At 38.4% G+C, this 25,444-nt stretch overlaps 1 protein-coding gene across 5 annotated transcripts in view; it reads left to right on the plus strand.

Moving 5' to 3' along the window:
* Positions 1-983: 983 nt before the first annotated feature.
* Positions 984-25,444, plus strand: part of COL24A1 (collagen type XXIV alpha 1 chain) — a 403,184-nt gene continuing 378,723 nt past the window's right edge. The window contains exons 1-4 of one of the 5 annotated variants that reach the window (XM_058716744.1): positions 984-1,116; positions 1,580-1,710; positions 11,285-11,349; positions 23,342-24,693. In XM_058716744.1, coding sequence (XP_058572727.1) covers positions 1,655-1,710; positions 11,285-11,349; positions 23,342-24,693 — 1,473 coding nt within the window. In that variant the 5' untranslated portion in view covers positions 984-1,116; positions 1,580-1,654. Of the gene's footprint in view, positions 1,117-1,176; positions 1,345-1,579; positions 1,711-11,284; positions 11,350-23,341; positions 24,694-25,444 lie in introns of those variants that run through there. The other 4 variants (XM_058716741.1, XM_058716742.1, XM_058716743.1 and 1 more) reach the window with 4 other exon arrangements.

Here is a 25,444-nt window from a genome sequence, read left to right on the forward strand (position 1 = left end):
GGAAAGAAAATTCCTAAAATTGCAAGGGTTGCATCAATCATTTCCATTCATCAATATGCTCTCTTTAATTTTTATAATATGTGTGTAGTGTGGGATGGTTTTCAGCATGTGGAGGGATCATTAGCTGTGGATGGCACCCAGAATAGACCAGGAAAACTTGTTGGAGAAATGATATTCTATGGTATACAGCAGTCACTCATTAAACAGACATGCTAAGTAGTATTTTAAGTGCTGAAAATACAGTGATGAGTAAGATAATAGATCCCTGGCCTCCTGTAATTTCCAGTCTTATTAATAAAATGATAAAATCAGAAAGTTAATTTCCCCCCCAAAATTTGGAAGGTAGACTTCTCTCTCAGGCTGTGAAAGGGCTGTGAGGGGATCGAAGCTTATGTTAAAAAAAAAAAAATGTGTTACAAAAATTGGAGAAGGTATTCAAATTGGAAAGACTGTAGTCTCTTAGCCTGTTCTAGATGCATAAACACAAATCATTAATCCATGCTCATAAGCTGGAGGAGGGCAGAAAGCAGAAATTGTGGTACAGGGGGCAGACTGAAAGTCAAGAGTGAAGGGGAGGAAAGATAGAAAGGAGACCGTCACAGTCCGTTTATAATATGGCTTAGGCCACAAGCATCACTGCAAAAACACAAGAAAGTCGGAGGAGAATGAAGGGTCCCGCTAATTCCAGACAGTGTGTGTGAAGAGGACGGAGATGAAAAATTGGGGATGGGAGACATGCAAGCGGAAAACATCAAACTGGGGACTGCCGGAAAAAAAGGACGAAGGAAGGATACTAGTCACCTACAAGTTTCGGGGACGACGAGGGAGGGTGGCGTGGGAAGCTGGAGCGTCGGGGCGTGGCCGGGGCGGCTGCGGGCCCAGGGGCTTGCGGACCGGGCGCGGGAGCCGGGCTCGGGTCGGGGGGTAGGTTGCGGGGCGGAGGGGGAGGTGTGCACTGTGTTTGGTGATGTCATTGCAAGTCAGTGAGCGGTGAAATTTAACACCGGCCGGATTTGCTGCGCTCCTCTTCTTCCAGGGGAAGCAGCCGGCGGCAGTCAAAGCTGAGCGCCTGCAGTTGCCGCCAGCCCCCTCGCACCAACTAGATCTCCGAAGTGGGTGTGTGAGCTTGTCTGACAAATGTTCCGGCGCGGGTTGTTTCCAAGGACTTCCCCCATCCTTCACCCCCTTCATCTCCTTCCCTCCCCCAACCCTTCTCTCCTCCCAGGCCCAAAGCTGAGGGCTCCACTGGAGTCGCAGAGTCGCCTTTGAACCGCAAGTGAACTCGAGGGCTGCACTCGCGGCCGAGCTCCAGCTGCTGCCGGCGCCCCGCCGCCTGCCAGTGAGGTCTCGCCTCTCGCCCGCCCTCCCAGAGGAGCGCTCCCCCCCCCCCGGGCTTGTCCGTTACCGAGCTAGGGAACTAGAAAGCCTAGCTCGCGTAGATCTACCCTTTGCGTGCTATTTCTCCCCCCACCCCTTCCTATTTCCCTCCTCCCTGGTTGTTGTTGTTGTTGTTGAGGTTTTTGGAGCATCGTTTACATGTGAGTTTTTTGTTTTTATTTTTTTCCTTTTTCATGGCCAGTACCTGCACCCTTAGCAGTTCGGAGTTGCCTTCTGTTTTCCGTTAGTGCTTCGCTGCAGGGACAAATGCATACAAATGCATTTAGGGGCCCACAGGACAAGGCGTGGAAAGGTCTCCCACACGGCAAAAACGTAAGTAGCCCAATCGCCAGGATGCAAGGGCTAGACTCACCCCTCTCCCCAATCCCTGGACCCACTGGGCGGGTCGGAGATCTGCGCTCCCGCTCCTTGGCACTTTTTAAAGCTGGGAGCCGGCGAGCAGCCGTGGCATCCTCCCCTTGTCTCCTCAATTTGTAAAACGCCGTGTTTGAAAGGAAGCCTCCTGCCAGCGGATCTCTCAGTTTATGCTAAAGAGGTCCTGCGGCTGGTAAGGAAAAGCTCGCTGGCGCGCGTCCCGGTTCCGGCGGCAGAGGCTCCCGCGGCTCCCGCGACTCCCGCGACTCCCGAGCTGAGCTCGCAAGCCCGCCGGGGCTCCAGCTCCCGCCGCCCTCGCGCCCTCCTTCCTTCTTTCTCAGGGCCCTGGCTGAGGTTCTGCTTTCTCGCGGTGCTTGTTCCGGCGTTCAGCCTGGGAATTGATGGGGTGCTGGCGGTCCTCTGGGCTCTGTGGCCGCAGCCTGGACCGCGGGGAACAGACATGGGGCAGGGGGGCCGGAGCTGGGGAGAGGGTACCGGCAAAACCTCGGGCATCAGGGCGCGACTGCACTCAGAGGCAATCTCCTCTTGTTGTTAGGAGGCCAACACACGTGCTGCCCATCTGGGGCCGAGGCTGCGTCCTGCTCCACCGGCCTGTCACTGGGGAAGGGGCTGGACGCGGAGGCGGGGCTGCTCCTCCCGCGGAGGGTTAGCGCAGGCCCCGACTGGCACCCCATCTCCTCTTTGGGCGCTGGTACCTGCTCCTACTCCCTCACTGGGATCAGAGAGTGGAGGGGGGTGCGTGCCTGGGCTGGCTACCCTGCTTCCCCGGGAAGAGGTCAGTGGGTTATGCAACTTTGTTTCTGGCCCTGGGGCGGGCGGGACCAAAGTGGCTGTGGTCGTTCTCTCCCCCAAGCTGCCCCTTGGGAGAGTAGGTGGCAGGTGGGCAGGGGGCAGAACTGACCGTGCCCGCTGAGGGCAGGCGGAGGGAGGCGGGGCGCGGAGAAAGACCGCCTTGTGGCAGTGTTTGTGTGCACATGTGCTTCCCAGCCGCGTGCAGCCGTGCGTGGCTGGGGCTCGCCCTCTCTCTCCTCTGACCCCTTGGAGCCTGGGCGGCTGGGCTTCCGTGCTACCGAGGACGCACCTTCCCACGCTCCCGCAGTCGGACGAATCAGTGGGGAGGAAGGCTTGCAACGCTGGGCGTGGGCCCAGGTGCCCGCGACCAGGGAGGTCCCGGTCCCAGAAGAGGTCAGGCAATGCTGGTCACCTTCCCCAGGGCGGCTCACGTGGGTCGCACCAGCTTCCCAGGCAGGTTTCCCGCCACATTTCTGAAGAGCCCCTCAGCATGGACCCTCTTGGAAAGCCAGGCTCCAGGCGCCGCGGATCCTGCGGGACCACTCGCATCTTCCTGCTGATACGGGCGGGTGGAATGGTGGAATGAGCTTCAGGTCCCCGAGGGGAGGCTCCAACGGGAGAAGCTGGGTGAGGCCCTCCACCTCCTGTCCGGCCGACGCCTCCGCGTTCATCCCTGTGCCCTTCTTGCGCTCCCGGCCAGCTCCCAACCGGAGGGCTTTCCCTTGGACACTGAGTAAGACCTGCGTCGCTGCCCAGCCATCCGCGGGGTTGGTAGCTTTGCTCCATCTCGAAGATTAAAGCAGATCTTCTGCTCCTGGCCTCTGTCTTGTCTGGTTTACGCTTCCCTTCCAGACGCTCCCAGAAAAGGCCCTGCATAAATTTTTGGGCAGTTTGGGGTTTGTAAATTGGGTCCAGATGATTGGGGGGAGGGAGGCAGAGAAACGAAACAGAATGGATTACACCAAGGAACTGAGGAAAAATTAGACTACGTGGAATGGGAAAAGAACCCTGTCAGAGAGACGCTGGGTTGGTTGATAGAGGATTGTGGGAGAACACACGGGGCTAGAAGGCCTCTCTGCCAGGGGGTACCTTGCAGCTTCCTTGACATCCAGCTTATTCCACTACAGTTGTCAGTGAGGGTGGGCTGCAGACAATTAAGAAGTAATTCAAAGAGGGGCGCCTGGGTGGCTCAGTCGGTTGAGCATCCGACTCCGGCTCAGGTCATGATCTCACAGTTGCATGAGTTTGAGCCCCGCATCCGGCTCTGTGCTGACAGATTAGAGCCTGGAGCCTGCTTGAATTCTGTGTCTCCCTCTCTCTCTGTTCCTCCCCACTCATGCTCTGTCTCTATCTCTCCTTCAAAAATAAATAAAAACATTTAAAAAATTTTAAAAAAAAGAAGCAATTCAAAGTTACATCAGATTGCAGCCCCTTATACCTCCAACTATACACATGCCAAGTAGGGAAAAGGTAGTTACTGATTGATCTGAGAAAACTGTTTCTCAAAAAAAAAAAAAAAAATCCAACTTCCTTAAAGAATTATGCGTTCTTCAATTTGAAAAAACAAAAACTGCTACCAACCCTGTAGGGGAGGGGACTTGGCAGAAGCAGCTGATTAACTGATGATAATGTCAAGCCACTGAATTAAACCTTAGAGTTTCTAATGAAATCCTTGAGGTTTTAATTTTCCACCATCCTCTTGTGGTGAAGTTTTTGTAAGAGCAGGAGCAGTTTTTTAAAAATCACAATTCTGATTAGTCATCCAAAAACATTTACAGTTTTAAAACTGGATCCTTTGTTTCATGGGGCTGCTTTTTTTTTTTTTTAATGTTTATGTATTTTTGAGAGAGAGAGTGATCTCAGGCACAAGTGCATGAGTGGGGGATGGGTAGAGAGAGGGAGACACAGAATCTGAAGCAGGCTCCAGGCTCTGAGCTATCAGCACAGAGCCCCATGTGGGGCTCAAACCCACAAATTGTGAGATCATGACCTGAGCCCAAGTTGGACACTTAACCAACTGAGCCACCCAGCTGCCCCGCATGGTCCTGCTTTTAGGTGAGTTGCTTAATGTGAATTTGTGGAAGTAATAAAGGGAGATTAAAACCAAAAGTCAGGGTTAGATACTATTGTTGTAATCACAGGGTTTCCATAACCAAGGTGGGGGGCGGGGAGGAGTTTTGAATATAAACATCTATTTCCTAGTTGGCATGAAATTCTATTCTTTAAAGTTGCTTAGTTATCTTTGCTATGAAGTAGATGTTTAAAATAAAACTGATGTCTCAAGGACAGGTATTGTAAATTATGGAAAGTAATTTTGAGTGTTGCTTAGACATTCTGCTTGGTAATCTGTGAAGTGACAGGAGAAAAATAAATTTTATCCTGGGAGTTAAAATAGCTGTGCTACTTTCCTTGCCATGCTTTGCAACTGTGACTTATTTTAGAACTTGTAACTCTGAATGAGAAGTGAAGACCATTTCCTTTTCATTCTCGTAAAGGGCTAACATTATTCTGTCATTCATTCACTCAATCATGCACTCATATATTCAACAAATGTTTTCTGAGCACCAGCTATGTGCCCAGCATTGTTCTAAGCAGAAGGGATACAGTGGTGGAGCAAGACAGAAACACAAATGCTGTCCTCCCTACGTGCCCAATCTGGTATTGGAAAAAGAAAATGAACAACCAAGTATAACAAAATGAGATAAAGGTATAGGCAGGAGGACACCTAGCAGTCCTGGGAAGGTGGGGTGTATATGGAAGGGTAATCCTGGAAAGAAAGGCTCACCAAAGGAAATGAAATCCACACAGAGACCTAACTGGAAAAGGCATGGAACTTTCCAGACAGAACATTAAAAGGCTGAACGGTGAGACAGCACAGTTCATCTGAGGGCCTGGAAGAAATGAAGTTGGTTGAAGCACACATACTTGAGAAGGTATGACCAGAGCTGAATCTGGAGACCAGAGACCAGATTGTGACAGGCCTTTAAACCAGGTTACTTTCTTAGCTAAACATATGGAGGTTAGGATGACCTCACTCCTTGGTCTTGGAATCAGTGTGCATGTAGAAGACACTAGAGAAGTTGTATGTTTATTGAAACTCAAGACCACCTGATAGTCTTACTAACTGAAGATTGACTCATTCATTTAACAATCTTTATTTAACAGTGCTGTGTGTCAGGAACTTCGCTAAGGCTAGGTAGCAATCATTTTAACAATCTCTTTGATATTACAAGGACAGACTAGTTGAGGTATTTTTCTTCCCTGCTACTGATTGGACTCTAGACATTTTGATCCCTTGAAGTCCTTAGGCATTTATCTTCCCCGTACCTCATAAATTCCCTCTACGCTTGGAAATTAACCAAAAGTTCTAATGCTTCACACTGCATTAGTTATACAAGTACCTACTGAGTTGAACTGATTGAGAAAGTCATTGTATGTAAGCTAGTGACTACTCCCCGAATCACCCAGCTTTATCCCCACTGCTGGGATGAGAAATGATTTTCAGGTATTTGAAGAATAAAGGACAGAAATTTTACTATTTCTGGATCTTTGCAACAAGTAAAGTTGTCATAACAAAGTTTTTGACTTGTAAATGTAGTGTAATGGAAATTGTTGAAATTATCTATGTATATCACATGTGAGTGGTTTTCAGATTATTTTGCCTTTCCAACTGGTTTAAATTTAAATCACCAACTCACAAAACAAATTCCCTATTCCTGAGATTTCACAAGTCCTTCCTACTATTCTAACTTGAATCTATGTAGGAATGAGCTTTAGTAGCCTGAAGACATAATACCTGAGAGTCTCATGGGCAGCCTAAACAAAAAGATGCCTGGGATTCCCCTAAAGTAACTAAAACCCTTCAGAAAAGGAGAAAGTTGAATAGCTCTAAGAATTATTTAGGGAAGATGCCTGGGATGGATATTAGTTCCTTAAATATTCTGAGTATGGTCTTTGGATATCTATTTCCTGTCTGATCCCCTCCAGGCCTTCACCTCTCACATGTCTGGTTATGTTTTGATTGTGGCTTCTGTCACACTGAAAATGTGGCTAGCAGACCAGACACACAGAGTATTTCATATTTTGTTAGAAATCCTCAGATATTAAGATCATGGGTTATATTTTCTGAACTTTTATTGACTATTACCATATTGTTGACTTCTTTTAGATCCCGTCTGTTTTTGTGTAATGCCTGAGTATATGTTCTGGTTAGTTTATATTAGTGACTTATAGTCCAGACATACAGAAAAGTGAACAAAAACAGACATGCTTCAAATATTTGAAAAGTATTCATATTTAATATAACAACTAGAGTTTTTGTTGAAGTAAATATGTGAACAAATGAGCAAACTTAGTAGACTATTTTAGGTTACATAATTAAGAGAGTATTGCATGGAACTGTAGGAAGACGTTTCCAGACTTGTTAAATATCATGTCTATTATATATGGTGATTTATGGAATATCTTGCTAAATAATTTGATCTTTGTCATCTAATGCTAGTATACTAACAGGAGCCCACCACACACAGAGATTTTGAGGTTTTATATTTGGAATGTAAAATATGAAATTTATGTCATACCATCACATAATAGAGAAGTTGCCAAGACTCGGGAAATTGAAATGACCCACCCAAGGTCACAGCGTAAGTTACAAATAGAAGCAGGTTTAGTATTTTGACTCCAGTGTAGTTTTATTTTCTTATTAACCATGTGGTTTTCTCTCCAGCTTAATACGGGTTTAATTTTTAACTTATTCAAGGACTCCAGCAAGACTTAGCACTAAATGCATGCATAGTACAATGGGACAAGCACAAAGTACAGCTGATGCCCCTGAGAACTCTATTATCGGCTCATGTGGAAATGTGTATTTTTTCTTAATTAAGTGAATGTATAGTAAGTGTGATATCATGGGGGAGGAGGGCAAAACCAAAGAAATAAACAAGCCCAACCCAACCATTTTCCAGAAAGCTTGGATTTATTAGACATCCATTTCATACAGTGATGGAGTTTGGCTCTTTAACTGAGTGTGTCAATTAAGCTTGATGTCTTCTCTGTGTTCCCACTTCAAAGATGAGAAAAACAGTTAAAATGAAAAAAAGGAGAAGAGGAAGCCTTTCCACTTAACCTATCATAACAGATATTTTTAAGTTCTTTTTTCTCTTCTTTCTCTCTTTGGACAACCAACTAAAAGTACCCTTATTTTACTTTCCTTTTCTCAAGTGTTAAAAGAATTAGGTCCATAGGGAAGAATTGAATTCCTCATTCATTGGGAGATGTTACTGTTTCTCCTTTCCTTTTTAAAAATGTTTACTAATTGTCAATTTCATGTAAGAAATAGATAAAAGGTGAAAACTTGTTGCTTGTTCAGATATTTACTTACTAATTAATCCTAAAAGGTACAATATATATGGGATATAATAAATTTACAATTATAGCATTAAGAGTACAGAATCCAGCCCTCTTTAGGGATGATGGAAACTTCACGGAGCAGATGTTATTCAAATTAGGCTTTGATGATATTTAGGATTCTGACAGGTGAAGACTGAGAGGGCATTTCAGACACTTACAAGGTCTCTCCAGGGAATACAGTATAATGCGATATGGCTGGAGCTTCAGGGGAGTGTGGGGGGTGGTGGTTAGGCATAATGGAATCCATATTGCTATGGATATGGATATCCATATGTTCTTCCTTAGTTGGCTGTTAGTTTGGGGCATACTTAGAAAAAGAGAAAGAAAATCTCTATTTCAGTCATCAACCTCTACCTCTCTATTAGTCATCAGTTTTAATACATAGGTACACTTACATAATGTATGGCTCAACTGATTTGTCATAATCCCCTAAGATCACCTGGCTAAGGGATGTTTGATGTGTTCAGGTTTTCCTGCCTTACACCAGGAATGGACTTGTTAGCATGTCTAGAAAGAACTTTATTTTTCATTTTTCTCCCCTGAGGTCATTGGGGAAGTCTATGAGTTGGCTGAATTGCTAAATGAATAGTGCCGGTTGCTGTACTCTTCATTAGTTAGCTTGCTCTGAACGAAAAAGTGCCCGTTGGGTTGTTTCTAAACTCTAAGTGAGCCAGATTACCTTGGGAAGTACAGCTGATGCCCCTAAGTGTTTCCTTTCACGTTCCATTTTCTGCTAAGACAGCATAATGCTGATGTACTCTCCTTCGGTGATTATAATCCTTACTTTTTAGTCTCACTGATATATATCCTGTCAGTTATTTTGTTGAAATATAAATTTGAAAGGGAAAGAGCTTCTTTCTACTCAAAGTCTAGATCACACTGGGATCTATCCTGGAGAACCTAGAGATAGCATTTTTATCTCACACAGAGGTCCTCAACTTGTTTGCACAGTAGAACCAGGTGGGGAGTGTTTAAAAATCTCTGTACCACACACAAATTAAAATCAGAATCTGTGGGACAGGAGGTAGGGAGGGCAGGACCCGAGTATTAGCAGTTTTTAAAACTCCCCAGCTGATTCCACTGTGTGGTGAAGATAAAAAACAGATCCCAAACAGGCTTTTCATCATCTCTTGAGCATCATCTGTTCCAGAACAGTGGTCCTCAGAGTGTAAACCCCAGACATACAGCACCAGCATTGCCTAGGAACTCTTTATAAATGCAAATTCTCACCCCCCACCCCAGACCTAGTGAGTCAGAAGCTCTCTGGGTGGAGCCCAGCAATCTTTAACAAGCCCTTCAGGTGATTCTGATGCATAGCAAAGTTTGAAACCACTGATCTAGAGCAGGAGAAAAGGATAAAACAAAACACAAGGGTTGGATAACCTAATGTTGTGTCATAAAATTAGATATATGTGATTGTAACAAAATAATATTTGTGTTTTAAGTACAATGTAACTATAAATAGAAAATGTTCTAAATTCTTTTTTTCTCAGAGTTTGGTATACGCACAATCTATATTAGAATCTCCTACTTAAAAATGTATCCAAACTGAGGATTCACTCCAAATTTATGATTCATAATCTCTGAGACAAGCCCAGAATTTACATTTTTCACAAGTTCCTCAGGGGGTTCTTTTAGCAAACTAAGCATTGTTTTACATGGATGACACCATACATAAGAGTCTGTTATATGCTTCATTAAAATGTTATGGTTCAGCCATTTGCCCATATCAGTTGAGATTTCTGTAATTATTCAGTTAATTAGTTTATAGAGTTGGCGACAGTTTTAAGTATTCTATCAAAACTGTCTTATCAAAGCTGTGCTCTGTACTGAGCATGACCGTAGACTGTACATTTTTCACTTACTAAGATATGGTTAAGACCATTTTAATACAAATGATAGTTCCATTATACCAAAGAGAATAGTATAATTATATATTGTTGGCCCACTTTGTAAAAGATTATCTTTGTTATGTTAACATGCTCCTTATATGAGTTGATAAAGATAAAAACATTTATTATTGGTAATAAATAGGAAATGTACCAACTGCTCTTAGTATACCAGGAACTTTTAAGAAAAAGTGATTTTCAGATGGCTTTGTAATCACTCCTTACAGAACTACATTTTGCATAAATGTCATTTGAGGAGTCCCTGGTTTAGAATAGAAAACAGAATCGGGTAATAAAATACTGTTTTCAGCAAGCTTATCATTCCTTTTTGAATTTATCTCTGTGAATTTCACTTGGGTGGTGGATATAGCCAATTATGAAGACCCTTAACAAAATCTATCAAAAGTTTGGTTATACTAAAAAAAAAAAAATCACAAAATATTTTTTCTTAGCTATCAATATGAATGAACATTTTGATCTGCGGTGATTGAGTACAATGCTCAAAATTACTGCAAATCAGAATGTTTGATGTTGACATCTACAGGCCATTGCTGTTTTCAGAACTGAATGGAGTATCATGAATTTAGTGCAAGTGACATTCAAATGGCTTCAATATGATAACCAAAAGGATTTTACATATAAACATTTATTTAAACATATCACTGTTGGGGCACATGGGTGGCTCAGTGGATTGAGCATGCAGCTCTTGATTTCAGCTCTGGTCTTGATCTCATGGTCATGAGATCTATCCCTGCTTCCAGCTCTGCACTGGGTGTGGAGCCTACTTGAGTGAGATATCCTCTCTCTCTCTCTTTCTCTCTCTCTTTCTCTTTCTCTCTTCCTCTTTCCCTCTCTCCCCCCTTTCTCTTTCCCTCCCTCCCCCCTCTCTCTTTCCCTCCCTCTGCCCCACCTCTACTCATCCTCTGCTCTTTCTCTCATTCTCAAAAATAAATTACTGTTTCCATCAATTTGGAAACACTGTGGTTAAGTGACTATAAGTTATGTGGCTTTGTGTAAACATATTACTTTGTATAAAATTGCATGTATGATAATTTGACATAATATGTGATAATAATAATTAATAATATTATTTATACTTGTTCACATTTATGGAGTGCTTCCTGTGTGCCAGGTACTGTTTTGTGTGCTTTACATGAAAATTTTTAATTTACAAAAACCTTATGAGATAGATCTAACAGATGAAGAAACACCAAGGCAATAGAAAGTACTCCTGAGTCATACAGTAAGTGGCAAAGGTGGAATTAAATTTGGAGCCCTTGCTCTTAACCAATATGACTATTAAAATACTGTGTTAATTAAAATAATAGCTTACTTCTTAATCATGCACTACAGTTAATTTTGGATTTTATATGATTTATAGGTTGTAAATATCCTCTCAAATCCACCCCCTTTGTTTTTAGGAAACTGCTTCTTCATTTTATTGTGCTATGTGTGGCAGACAGTGCTGTTCATGCACAAGAACAAGGTAAGAAAGCTACCTTGCTACGTATTTGCTTATATAAAAATTCTGCTTCCAAACAGCAAAGTATATGACTGTAAAATCGTCGTAACCTTAAATTCAACATGCAACAATAAAAAATTCTACCCAGTACAATGAGAATGTAAGGGTGAAGAAACCAATTTTGGGGGGAAATATGACCTTTAAGAAATTACTCAGATCTTCCGTCTGTGAAATTGCTTACATTTTTAAGCAAACTCTCTATAAAAGGGAAGTTGTGTACAGTGAAAAGGCTTTGCTTGTGACTTCATTTTAAGTGGGAGTTCTTGGGGGTGGTAAGCTGTGACTGAATTACCTTTGCACTTCTTGAAACAACACAAGCATATACTAAATGTTCCATCTAGATTTACATCATTAAGAAACAAAATAAAATTTGCATACCAGTGGGTTTGGGATATGATTTAAATGGAGAGGTTTAGAAAATAATTCAATGTTTTCTTTTTGCTTGCTAGCTAGTTGTTCTGGTAGTATGGTGATAGAGTTTCAGGAATCTGTGTATACTCTATTTATTAAGCAACATTTTAAAAAGTATCTTGTATTTGACACATAATATCTTAATTGCCAGCGATTGAAATTTAAGTAAGATAGTGTCTCTGGCCTCAAAGTGTAAAAACAAGTGTCTTGTCAAAGGTTAAAAACTAAAACGCCAAAGTCAAAGAGAAAAACTATGAAACTATGCTGGATCTACAGACATACTACAGACATCACCATGTCCCCATTATTATTATTATTATTATTATTATTATTATTATTATTTTACTCTGTCTTACATTAGCAGGGCTGCCAAATTATTCATTCTTACAAAACCAACATTTCAATTCAGTGACCAATTCAACAAACCACTTGGCAATTTGTTCAATCAACTAAATATCAGTAAGAAAGAGACAAGAAAGGGAAATATGTATAGGTAGCAAGAGGTTGCACAAAGGAAGGGGCACTGCTGTATCTGATTGACCAAAGTGATAAGTAGGTAAGTATTCTCGGCCAAGTAGCATGTAGAGGAATTAAAATGTATCTTGGAAGGCATTTTCTAATTCTGTTTTATGGGGAAATGGTTAAAATAGGTCACATGTCACATATAACTTCATGAAATGCTATTCTTACCAAGTCATTTCTGTTACTTTATTTTGCTTTAATTAACCATGAAGAGGAGAGAAACTATATCTTCTGGTTCATTGTTATTACTTAAACCTTCTGAGAACTTATCATGTACCAATCCCATGCTTGTAGAATATATATTCGCCGCTATCCCATCACAGGGTTTTTTTGTAATTATGCCTGTGATAGAATTGCTGGAAATAAGGTTAAGAAGAATAAGTAACGACTCCAAGAGTTACAGGATAATAAATGGACTAAGATTTGAGCTCAAGTATTTTGATTGTGAAGTCTACAAATTCTTTACAAGTAAGCCTCCAGGACCACAGAGAAGATCAGAAAGAAAGAAAATTGCCATTATTAGTTACGTATATATTTTGCCGGCACTTATATACATTATTCTAATCTTCATAATGAACCTGCAGGATAGAGATTATAGATAAAGAAACTAAGGCTCAAAGAAGGGGCTTGCTCAGGCTCATGCAGTAGTACTTGAATCTAGGCTATCTCTGACAACAACAAAAAACTCTTTTTTCACTACACATCTTCTTGCTTCATAATTGCCATCTGCTGGAGTCATGAGTTTAATACTTTACAAAAGGTAGCATTATCAAGATATTAAAAACTGAGGCAAAGAAAGATATAAGGAAAACAATATTTTTGAATAGATTTTTTAAAAAAATTTGGAACCAATGAAAGAAATATCTTTCAACCTTAAGATTTCATTTATAGAATACAAAATAATGCTCCTTTATTTCAGGGTGTACTTCACAATTTTTAGTCTCTCTATAACCATAACATTTTATTGTGAGTTCTTAATAAAAAGAAAAATCTTGTTAAAACCTCTTTAACATCCAAAAATTGGATACTTCTGAGTTAAAGAAAAAACGAAATGAAATGAAAACAATAGTGTGTTATCAGAAACTTAGAAGTACTTTTTTCCTAAAGTAGATTTTTTGTTAAATTGGCATGACACAATAATGTAACATTTAATCAGGAGTTGTCACTATCACTAATTCTTCTCAGATACTCCAAAAGAATTTTAAACCTTCTTTGAAAAAGATTTTCCAAAAAAATACCAAATATTCCAACCATTTGATTTGGGTGGGGGATGATTCCTTCTAGGAGCTAAAATTCTCCTGTTCTTCTGTGGATTGGTAATTCTCTAAGCTTCCTGTAGAGTTAATGCCTCGCATCTGTGTTAAATCCAGTGTCCTAGAACTCGTGTTTCGTTTTCATCATCCATTTCCTTAGTTGAATGTAGTGTATCATCCAGTGGCCTCCTGAAAATGTGTACATTACATTTCCAAAAATGTGTTTATTTCACACATGAGCATGAGGGTAATCTGGGTGGGTACAGAATTTTGGGCTGTAAATAGTTTTCTCTGTTTTAAAGACATTGCCTTCTGCCTTGCAGTTCAAGAAATCTTTTATACTAATTCTTTATAGGTGACCGTTTTATTTTCTTTCTTAAATATTTCAGATCATCTGTTTATCTTTGCTGTTTTGAAATTTTGCAATAATGTGCCTTGGTACAGGTCTTTTTTCAACTTAATGTGCTGGGCATTCAGTAGGCTCTTTCAATGTAGAAACATCTTTCATTTTCTGGGAATTCTCTTGTGTTAGTGTTTTCTTTCTATTTATTTTATTAGAGAATTGAGTAGGATGTATTTGTCATTAATATATAACAAAACAACAACAAACCAAAATTATACTGAAAGCTTAAAAAGGAGGTAATTTAAAGAGTAAATTTAGCATGCAGGGATATACTTAGCAAGGATCTGAAAGAATGGGATTTAAAAAAACACACACATTCATCTTGATATGGCAAGAAACTTAAGAAAGGTTAAAAAAAAATTGAGATTGAAGAATGCCATGGAGTGAGCAGATATCATCGAAGGAAAAATATGTGAGGGGGCATTGCACCGACAGCAAGTTTAAGGGTCCTCAAGATGACTTTCAGTCTCAATAATGCTCTAGAAGACTCATAGAACCGAGTGAAATCTGTTATACTCACTGTTATGGTTTATTGCACCAGGGATATAGACTAAAATCAACCCAGGGAAGTGACACTTGAGTTAGGGTCTAGGAAAGTTCTGCATATGGAGCTTCCAGTTTGTCTTCTCTCAGTGGAGTCAGTGTCAACTTTCCCAGCAATGACATGTGACAATATGCCCAGGATATTGCCAACCAGTGAAACTCACCTGAGCCCTTATGTCCAGAGTCTTTATTGGGGCACCATCATGTAGACGTGGTGGACTGACCATGTAGCTGACCTCAGTCTCCAGGCCCTCTTGAGCCACATGACCAAATCTCTTACTATAAATCACATTATGGGACTATCTTATGTGGTCCAAAACCCTCAGATAAACAAAAATATTTTTATCAGGCAAGATATTCAAGAGCTTAAGAGAGTACCTCCCAGGAGCGAAGAACAAACATGCCTGTTCTTTGGGCAAGGTTAAATTTTTTACTGCACAAGTAGCCTATAGGCTTTGGGTGCCATAGTGGAAAGGGTGGGAGGACTTGAAAAAGTGAAATCAAGATGGGGGGTCCCAATGATTCACTTGTATAACTTGACAGTTTGCAATAAAACCACCATACCACTCACAGTTATGAGGATATTCTTAAATGTGCCAATTTACTCAGCCTCATCAACTGTGTCACAGACTCACCATTTCATATGAATACCAGTGAGAAACTTATTTTAAAATGAAGTCCTAAAACATTAACAAAAGAAGGGGTGTGCCTGGATGGCTCAGTCGGTTAAGCATCAGACTTTGGCTCAGGTCATGATCTCGCAGTTCATGAGTTCAAGCCCTGCATTGGGCTCTGAGCTTCCAGCTTAAAGCCTAGAGCCTGTTTCAGATTCTGTGTTTCCCTCTCTTTCTGCCCCTCCCCTGCTCTCTCAAAACTAAACAAACATTAGAAAAAATGAAGCCATAATCCTTTAATGAAAGATTGAGGAGATGGAGAATGGTAAAAAGGTTTTTTAAACAGGATATCCACAAGGCTGAAAGACCATGGATACTTCATTCCTTGTGTAATGATTCCCTTTTATTTCTAGTATACTAGCTTGCTGAGAGTGATCCTTTTTTCCTACATTCTAAACTTTCCTGTTTTGATCTTTTAGGTTTGATCACCTTTGACATGTAGCAGAAATTAAAAAAAAGAAAGCTTGTTAGGAAGGCATGAGATGTGAGACTAGAAATGCAGGCAGGGATTAGATCACTAAGAGTCTGAGGGTTGAAATAAGAAATTTGACTTTTGTACTAAAAGCTGTGAGAACCACTGAGGTGTTATAGGAAGCAGTGTCATGAACTAAATGTTCATTTTGTTCTGTATTTTAGAAAGGTTTTTCTGGCAGCAGTGTGGATGACAGATTGGATAAGGGTGTCTTACAAGAGGCAGAGAAATCTATTAGGAGCCTAATATGATAATCTAAGAGTAAAGAGAGCTTAACTAAGGCTTGTATTGGACTTGATGACTAAATAGCTATGGAGAATGGGTGGAAAGGAAGTATCAGTGGTGATTGCCAGGTTTCTGCGTTAGATGGTTGATTGATTCATTCATTCTTTCAAACAATACTTTGGACCCACTTTGTTTTAGTCATTATTCTATATGTTGGAATATAACAGTAAAACAAGATGAAGTACTACCCTCATGGACCATGTATACATATATAGTGTGGTATATAATGTATATGCATATGAAATGTGATATATATGATTTTATATATATATATATATATATATATATATATATATATATATATATATATAATATATTTATTAATTATGTCTCCCTAAATTTTTAGTGCTGTGAAGGAAAAATAAAGCATAGTAAGTAAGATGTTGGAGAATCACTGGGGCCAGATGGATGACTATTTTATCTTTTAGATATTATTGTCAGGGAAAACCTCTTTGAAAAGGTCACATCTGAGCCTAGATCTGAATGAACTAAAGGTTTGGAGCATTCTAAACAGAAAGAATAATAAGTGCAAATACCACGAATTCAAAATGAGGTTAGTGATTTTAAGGAATAAGAAAAGACCGGTGTGGCTGGTACTAAGTAAGGTGGGATGAAATGAAAAGAGAGGAGATCAAGAAAAGTAAGAAGGGAGCGGATGGCATAGGTTTCATAACACCATGGAAAGGGTTTGGATTGTATTTTTACTGCAACGGGAAGCCATTGGAGGATTTTGTTCAGGAGAGTGGCATGATATAATTCACACTATAAAAATATTACTCTGGCTAGTGGTTTGATAGTGGGGCTCTTCAGTGAGAGAGGCACTAAAGTAAGAGGAACAGATTTGGGGGAAAATATGTTGAGTTAGAAGTGCTTGCAGGACATCTAATCTCTATTGCATAAATTCAGTAGGCAATTGGATATGCAAGTCCAGAAGAGAAGTTTGTGAGTCAGCATGTGTGGTTATTGAAATCATGTTTTGGATGAAGTCATTAGGCTTGGTGTTTACAGTAAAAAGAGTAAAGTGTTGTCTTGGTGACACCATGATTTATTCTCTGTTTGAGAATCAGTTCTGCTGTTAGAGGACATATGCATTCCTTAAAGTTGCCATGCTGAGAATTTGGGTCCAGAGGACTGTCTGCTTTCAAATTCTGCCTCTATATCCTACTTGGGTGACCTTGGGAAAGTTATTTAAATTCTCTGTGACCTAGTTTTTATAACTGTCAGAGTTAACAATAGTACCTACCTCGTAGGGCTATTGTGAGAATTATGTGGCTTAATAAAGTTGTGAGACCAGTGCTTGGTATGTAGAATTAATAAATGCTGCTGTTATTTTTATTCCTTAAAAAAATGCAAAGCACAAGTGAAATAAGTCAGACTGAGAAAGACAAATACCATATGATTTCACTCATGTGGAATCTAAAAACAAAAAACAAATGAATAAACAAACTAAACTCAGAATCAGACTGATAAATATAGAGAACAAATTGATAGTTGCCAGAGGGAAGAGGGGTGGGGGGGATGGGTAAAACGGATGAAGGGGAGTGGCAGGTACAGGCTTCCCGTTATGGAAAAGAAGTCATGGGGATGAAAGGCACAGCATAAGGAATATAATGGTATTGTAACAGCACTGCATGGTGACAGATGGTACCTACACATATGGTGAGCAGAGCATAACATGCAGACTTGTTGAATCGTTATGCTGAACACTGGAGACTAATGGAACGTTGTGTGCCAACTGTACTCAAATAAAAAAAATAAATTAAAATTAAAAAAAATTCTTAATGAAAAAAATGCAAAGCACTTAATAAAGTGCCTGGTTGGTAATCAATATTCTTTAAAAAGTAACTGATTTCCTGTATGACTCAAACTGGATTGATTATGTGGTTAGGGCCACTCATGAAACAAGTAATTTATTATAGACAAGTACGTTTTTTGTTTATTTGTTTTGCTATATTCACTGGTACCAATTACCTAAATTTAACCTCCAAATTGCAATTTGGTGATATCAAGGGCCAGACCTAAATTAACAATGAAGAGTCTGTTCTCTGACAGAAGTCTTTCTCCTATTCTCCCCACCCCCTCTCATCTGTGCCTTTTATCCTTAAGAGTCCTCTGTTCTCCCATCAATATCTGCTCAAAGCATTTGTTAAACATATTCACACTAAGATTTGAAAGTGAAAAACTGGATTAGCATTTAGAAATGTACTCAGATACCAACTCTGGTGGCCACTTACAGAATATTCCCCACTGTGAGATTCTGTGGGAATAATGATTAATTCCTGAGGCTTGCCAAAGGAAATATGAGGTGATGTGGAGAACACATTGCCTGTAAGGCAGTGTGATGAGGCAAAGATTAGAGACTTTGAAGCTACACTGACTGGATTCATACCCATTTCTACTATTTATCAGCTGTGTGATGTTGACCAGGTTATTTAATCTTTCTGGGCCTCAGATTCTTCATCTGTGAAATAGGTATATACTTGAAGTGTATAAACTTGAAACCATGAGATATTATCTTCTTACTTCCATTTCTAGATATCATAAACAAATTAATGAAATAATAACCCTGAAAACTCCATTTTCAGCAAAACTAGGGGACTGATAATATTTGCAAACTCAAAATATGCTGACAAAAGCATCTAAGTGCCAGCATAACCACACTTCCTAAAGATGAGGAGCATACCCTGAAATATTTCACCTTTAGCCCTTGTACGAAACAAGTGCTACAGGAACTGGGGTGGACAGAAGCTGCCCGGGGTCAAGAAGCACACATAGTAGCTAAATGGCCAGTGGGGACAGATCCCAAAACATGCACAAATCTACTTCCTAAGGTGAAGGATTCATTCTGAAGCATATACCAATGAGAATGGATAGAGAGGAGGGAGAGTAAAGTGTTGCCAGCTAGGCTGGCTATAGAAGTTCTGCTAGAAGGTTCAGAGAAAAAGGCTAGGTATATCAAAAAGCCATTTGAGAAGGAAACTCTGGTAATGCTGAAAGAGCCCTTTGGGTTTTGAGATTTGGAAGGCATGGCCCTCTGTCTTCTCCCCAGCATCCTTCTATAAATTGTTGGGCTATGAAATAATAAGTAACTAAAAATAACTATAGCAGACTAAATAGAAGGGTACAATAAGGAAGATATAGGAGAAAGAAGCAAAATGAGAATGTACACATAAAAAAAATCACCTCTATGAAGGAAGATCATAAAACAGAAATATAAGAACTCAGGAGAAGGAAGAGATGGCAAGACATTAAAAGGATATGAATTGTGAGCTTGTAGAACTCAGAAAAAGATGTCGTAGGAAAACAATTTTATAAATCAAGATGAAATTGGAAGGAGCACAAAGAGAGATTAGACATTATAGGAAACATGGTAAAGACAGAAGTGAGAAAATCAAACAGAACTGAAGATAAAGAACATATTTTAAGAGATTACAAAGAATAACAGACACAGAAGACAGCAGTGGAGATTAAACATTATTATAATAGGAATTTTTGAAGAAGAAAACCAAAACTATAAAATAGAATATTCAAGGATGTAATTCATGAAAACTTTGCTGAAGCAAGCAACAACAACTAAACTTGAATCTAAACAACAAATGGGCATCTATATGCCTGGAAACATTTATCCAGAATGGTCAATATGAAGCCATATCCTAATAAAATCTGCACTTTACTTCAAAGATAAAGAACAGCTCTTTGGGGCATGTTGGTTAAAAAAAAAAATGAGTCATTTAGAGAGAGAAAATTAGCCGACTTCAGACTTTTCTTTCCTAACACTCCACACCAATAGACAGTGGAATCATATCTCTAAGATATTCAAAGAAAGTATCAGCAAAGAATTTTATATCCAGTGAAACTTGAGATACGAGGCTACCAACAAACAATTCTAAAAAGTCAAATATCCAGGAAATTTTCCATGAACGCTTCTTGAGGAGACTAATAGAGGATAAACTTCATCAAAAAGGAAATAACTGTGGGGCGCCTGGGTGGCGCAGTCGGTTAAGCGTCCGACTTCAGCCAGGTCACGATCTCGCGGTCTGTGAGTTCGAGCCCCGCGTCAGGCTCTGGGCTGATGGCTCGGAGCCTGGAGCCTGTTTCCGATTCTGTGTGTCCCTCTCTCTCTGCCCCTCCCCCGTTCATGCTCTGTCTCTCTCTGTCCCAAAAATAAATTAAAAAAAAAAAAAAAAAAAAAAACGTTGAAAAAAAAAAAAAAAAAGGAAATAACTGAGATAACGATTACAAAGACTGGCTGTATAAGAAGAAAATTTGGGAACAGAACTGAATATAAATGCCATACAAATGTAGGAATGGTCCAATCACTGATAAATGGGAAGGGAAGAGGGAAAAAAGACAGGAAGTGTATTAAGTTTGCTGATTGGCTCATATGTAGAAGCTGGCTGGGAATTAATATTATCCAAAGCTGATAAATCAAATAAAAAGTACTATAAAGATATTTAACAATAAAAAAGTCAATACTAGGAAGCTAATTCTGATAGTAAGAGAAAGGGAGGAAGGGAGAAAAAAGGAAAAGGAAACACTATCCATAGGAAAGAAATAATAGATATGTCTAAATAAAGAGGACTAGGGTAATTTTATATTTTTATCATTTTAAAGATAACAGAACAAAAATACAAATCTATCTAAAATATAATTCTTAAGCTATATCCCATAGATTTTGGTATGTAGTATTTTAATTTTTGTTATTTTTCTAAAAACTGTGTAATTTTTATTTGTATTTTCCCAATGACCCCAATAATTTAGGAGAAAATCTTTAAATTTTCCAGTTAAAGGTTTTGTTTTTTTTTTTTCTGATTTTGTTATTAAAATCTAACTTGTTAGCATTGTGATTAGAGAATGGTGTCTAATTTGTACTTTCTGTTTTTAAAACTTAGCCTAATAAATTCTACTTAAATTAGGTCACAGAAAATAATGAATCAATACTATAGTTGATAAAGGTAGTACAATATGAGAAAAAACAGACCAGTCTTAACTTGTAAATATTGATGTAATGATTCTACATACGTTGTTCTTCAAGAATCCAGCAAGGTATCAAAAGAGTAACATATAACCATCAAGTAGCTTTTATTTCAGGAATGGAAAGATGGTTTGATAACAAGAAACTTATGAATAGCAAATTCTCAAACACTTTTGACTTTTTAAAAATCTCAGCTATTTGTTATAAAAACTCTAAATTAGAATTGAAGGAAAATATATGAAATATTAAACACACACACATGTATATATAATACAGATTTCAAATAATATCCTTTCCAGTGATATTTCCTTTAATGGAATCAGAAATTTGAGGCAGTATATAGCAGGGGTTATTTCTTTGGGTAAGAAGCCCTTGATATCATGCCACATAAATATGGTACTTCCTTTGTGTAAGGATAGCCTATTTGGCATATTATAATGATAACTTTCACAAAATATATGATTATATACACTTTAAGTGTCGTGATTTTCAAAGGAGCAGTGTTTCTAACATAGATTACTTCTCAGATTGAGATATGCACCTTCTAAGAGGCAGAAACCATTGTGCAAGAATACTCAGAGTCACCGACTAAGCAGACAGTTGTTTCAGGAATATAAATTTTCAATGAAGATTGAGGATGGGGATAGTTAATTGATTTCACTGGTAATTCATGTTATATATTAAAACAAATATAGCCATATTATAGAGAAAAATTAAAGTTTTTCCTAAATTATAATTGTAAAACATGAGAAGTCAAAGATTTTTTGTTTTATTTTTATGGGGCCTCTTTAAAATATTCCTCCAAATTCCTGGAGACACATATAATTCTAAACTGATGTTAGGAATGTTTTGGTGGAAAAGTTTAAGAGACACTGTCATACTGTTTTAGATACAAACACTTATAACATTTGAAACTATTATAAAACTATGACTGCTTTATAAATAAAATGATGGTTGTTATAACCATAAAATAAAACACCTGAGTATTTTATAAAGCTCTCTGGTGAGAAAACATTTTAATTGTATTGCTAGATTATGCATGAGTGATATTTGCTATTATTTTTGCTATTTGCAATAAACATGAATTATCGAATATCTACTAATTTCCTATAAAGGAAAAACTAAGATAATTCACATTTTTTTTGGCTAATCTACAAAAGCTTTTTTCTTACTTATCACAGTTATGAATTCATATTCTTTGACATTTCTTGTTAGAAATGATTACATATATACAAAGTTACAGGTAGGAGATTTATAACACCCAAAATAATAATGATCCTGTGCCTGACTAAACTGTTCTATATCTCTAATACAGGATTCATCATTCTTCACAAATTGTATTTAATTTTATAAGACTATAGAAAGAAATGCGACATCTGATAAGATCCTGGTGGGGCAAATTCATTCATTTAGAAATTATAGAACTATTTGCAAGGCAAGAATAGTAGATATCCAATAATTAATTAGACACAGAATCTGTCTTCCAAGAGTTTATAATTGGATAGGGGAGATAAACAGTATACTCTTAGTAACATTGCAATAAAAACAAACCAGAAAAAAGCCATTATTATATAAAGTTTATATTATGTACAACCTATATATAAAGTTTATGTTATATACGACCTATATTTCATATTATATAATAAATATTGGAAAGGGTCTAAAAATTGCTTTGATAAAAATTACCTTGGAGGACTGAGAAAATAACAGAAGCAAGAGAAACTTGGAAGGGAAAGAAAAAGTATGGTAATCATCAACAATAGGAATTTAAGTTTGCTTGTCCAGGAGATATCAGGGTGACTGGATACTTTATGTGTAGCACACCCTTACAGTATCAGGCACAGGGAGAACTCTTGCGTAACTTGTAAATTTCCAGAAGGCTATCAGGGAAAAAAACCTGAAAAATTATAGTTTAAAAGATTATGTGAACTTAATTTGTACAGTGGTTTTCAAGTTATAAATTTCTTTTTGTAACTGTGTCCCCAGTTTCTCTTTAACTTAGAAGTCATAAAATTTTAAGTTCCAAATTAAAGAAGTAATATTCATTGGAGTAACAAATATGATTCCTCAATTGATTGAGAAAAATGAGAGAGCATTTACTAAATTTTAGGTTTAGGAATATAGGTTGTGTGTGTGTGTGTGTGTGTGTGTGTGTGTGTGTGTGTGTGCATGTATGCACGCATTAGTATGTGCTTACGTGTGACGTGTGTGTGTGTTCCAAATTACTGAGTATAACATTTTACTCTTCCTCCCCATGTTTCTCATGAACTGGAAATTGATAGAGCGTGCTTATTTTAGGGATTACTGTTGGTACAGACAAGGAATATTTTCTCATACTCAAACATTCATATGAACACCTGAATGCATGAGAGTAAGATTCTTTCTCTTTCTCTTTCTCTCTCTGTTTTTAATTTCCAGGCATAGATATTCTTCATCAACTAGGCCTTGGAGACAAAGATGTAAGACACTCATCATCAGTGACTGCTGTACCATCATCATCTACACCATTACCTCAGGGGGTCCATTTAACAGAATCAGGTGTCATTTTAACAAATGATGCTTATATTGAGTCACCTCTCCTGAAAATTTTACCATTCAACTTAGAACACCCATTTACAATATTAATTGGGTTACAGTCACATAGAGTAAACAATGCATTTCTCTTCAGCATTAGAAATAAAAATAGACTGCAATTAGGAGTGCAATTATTACCTAAAAAATTAGTAGTATACCTTGGAGGAAAGCAGTCTGTGTTTTTCAACTACAGTGTTCATGATGAGCGATGGCACTTCTTTGCCATTACTATTAGAAACCAAGTTGTTTCAATGTCTGTTGAGTGTGGAAAGAAATATTTTAGCAGAGAGACTCTTTTGGAAGTCCAGACTTTTGATTCTAACAGTGTGTTTACACTAGGAAGTATGAATAATAATTCTGTCCATTTTGAAGGAATAGTATGTCAGTTGGATATTATTCCTTCTGCAGAAGCATCTGCAAACTATTGTAGATATGTGAAACATCGTTGTCACCCTGAGACAAACCATCTTCATACAACCATCGTACCAGCTGAGATACTGGAAAACTCTCCCTTGCCCAAACAATTTGGTGAAAAAGTGCTGTCTGAGGACACATTTACCAAAGGCAAAAACATTCCAAATATCATAAATAATGATTCTGCAACAGTCCATAAGCAACAAGAACACCAAATATCAAAATCTCAATTCATTTCTCTTCATTCAAGGAATGTTTCTGCTGTGGATCTTGTAAACCATGGAATTCAAGACAAAGAAATGATCAATGAGGAACATACTCAGACAAATTTAAGTCTGTCAATGACCCATCATCTCAAAAAGGCGAAAACAAATAGCAAGGAGAAATTTAGTTCTTTTTCAAATGTATCCAACAATGTCACACAACATAATGATAAACTAACTGGTCTGTCACCATTTAAGAAGATATCATCTATTCTTCCACATATAAAACAAGAAACAATTACTAATCTCAAGAAGGCTATCACAGCAAATCTACACACTAATGAACTAACGGAACTGCAACAGATTTTAAACACAACCTTATACAGAGTGACAGATGAGCCATCTGTGGACAATCACCTTGACCTAAGGAAGGAAGGTGAAATTGATCCTGATGCTACCTATCCCATCGAAAATAGCTATGAGACTGACCTTTATGATTATTATTATTATTATGAGGATCTTAATACAATGCTCGAAATGGAGAATCTGAGAGGGCCAAAAGGGGACACTGGACCTCCCGTAAGTTGTTGTTGTTGTTGTTTAAATCTGTCTTAATGCATTAACTTATCAAAAATCACTAGACTGAAGAATACAGAATAGATCAGATCTGTTTCAGACATGTATCCTGGCTATAGTGATGAATTTACGGTTACTATAATGCATCCAGCCAGAATGCAGTGTTGGCTTAAATATTATATTTTTTGTTGTTTATATTGGCAGGCTGAAAGGTTACTTAATTCTGATAAAATGGTGAGTAAGCTATATGTTTTTCTTGTTCAGTTGAAGTTCAACCAAGAATTCAACTGCTAAATTTGGATTAGCATTCTTTATAGAAAAACCATAGACTTATACACAGTCATGTTAAGAGAAGGATATAAAAGTTATAGTACACTAAAGAAAAACATGTTAAATACATCAATTAAATTAACTGATAATCATTAAACCCTTCTTTCAGCAAAATAATATCAAATGAACTAAAATAATAAAATTTACTTTAGAGATAATTTTGTAGTGAATCACTGCCTGGTAAAAAGCAAAACCTTACATTATTGTTCTAAATGTAACATATTTCATTACATCTTTAATGGTATAGTTAATTTAGATTTACAGATTAATAAAAGCTCCATCTACCTAATACAAAAAGTAACTAAGAGGTCATTGGCCTATTCAATGAAAAAAACAAGCAAACAGCCAAATCACTTATTTGATAATGTATGAACAAAACTATATGATAATAGATTGATGTTTTTAGCTCTGAAATTCTTTCGTT

This window comes from Neofelis nebulosa, chromosome 2 (assembly GCF_028018385.1).
Source record: "Neofelis nebulosa isolate mNeoNeb1 chromosome 2, mNeoNeb1.pri, whole genome shotgun sequence".
NCBI classification, from domain to species: domain Eukaryota; kingdom Metazoa; phylum Chordata; class Mammalia; order Carnivora; family Felidae; genus Neofelis; species Neofelis nebulosa.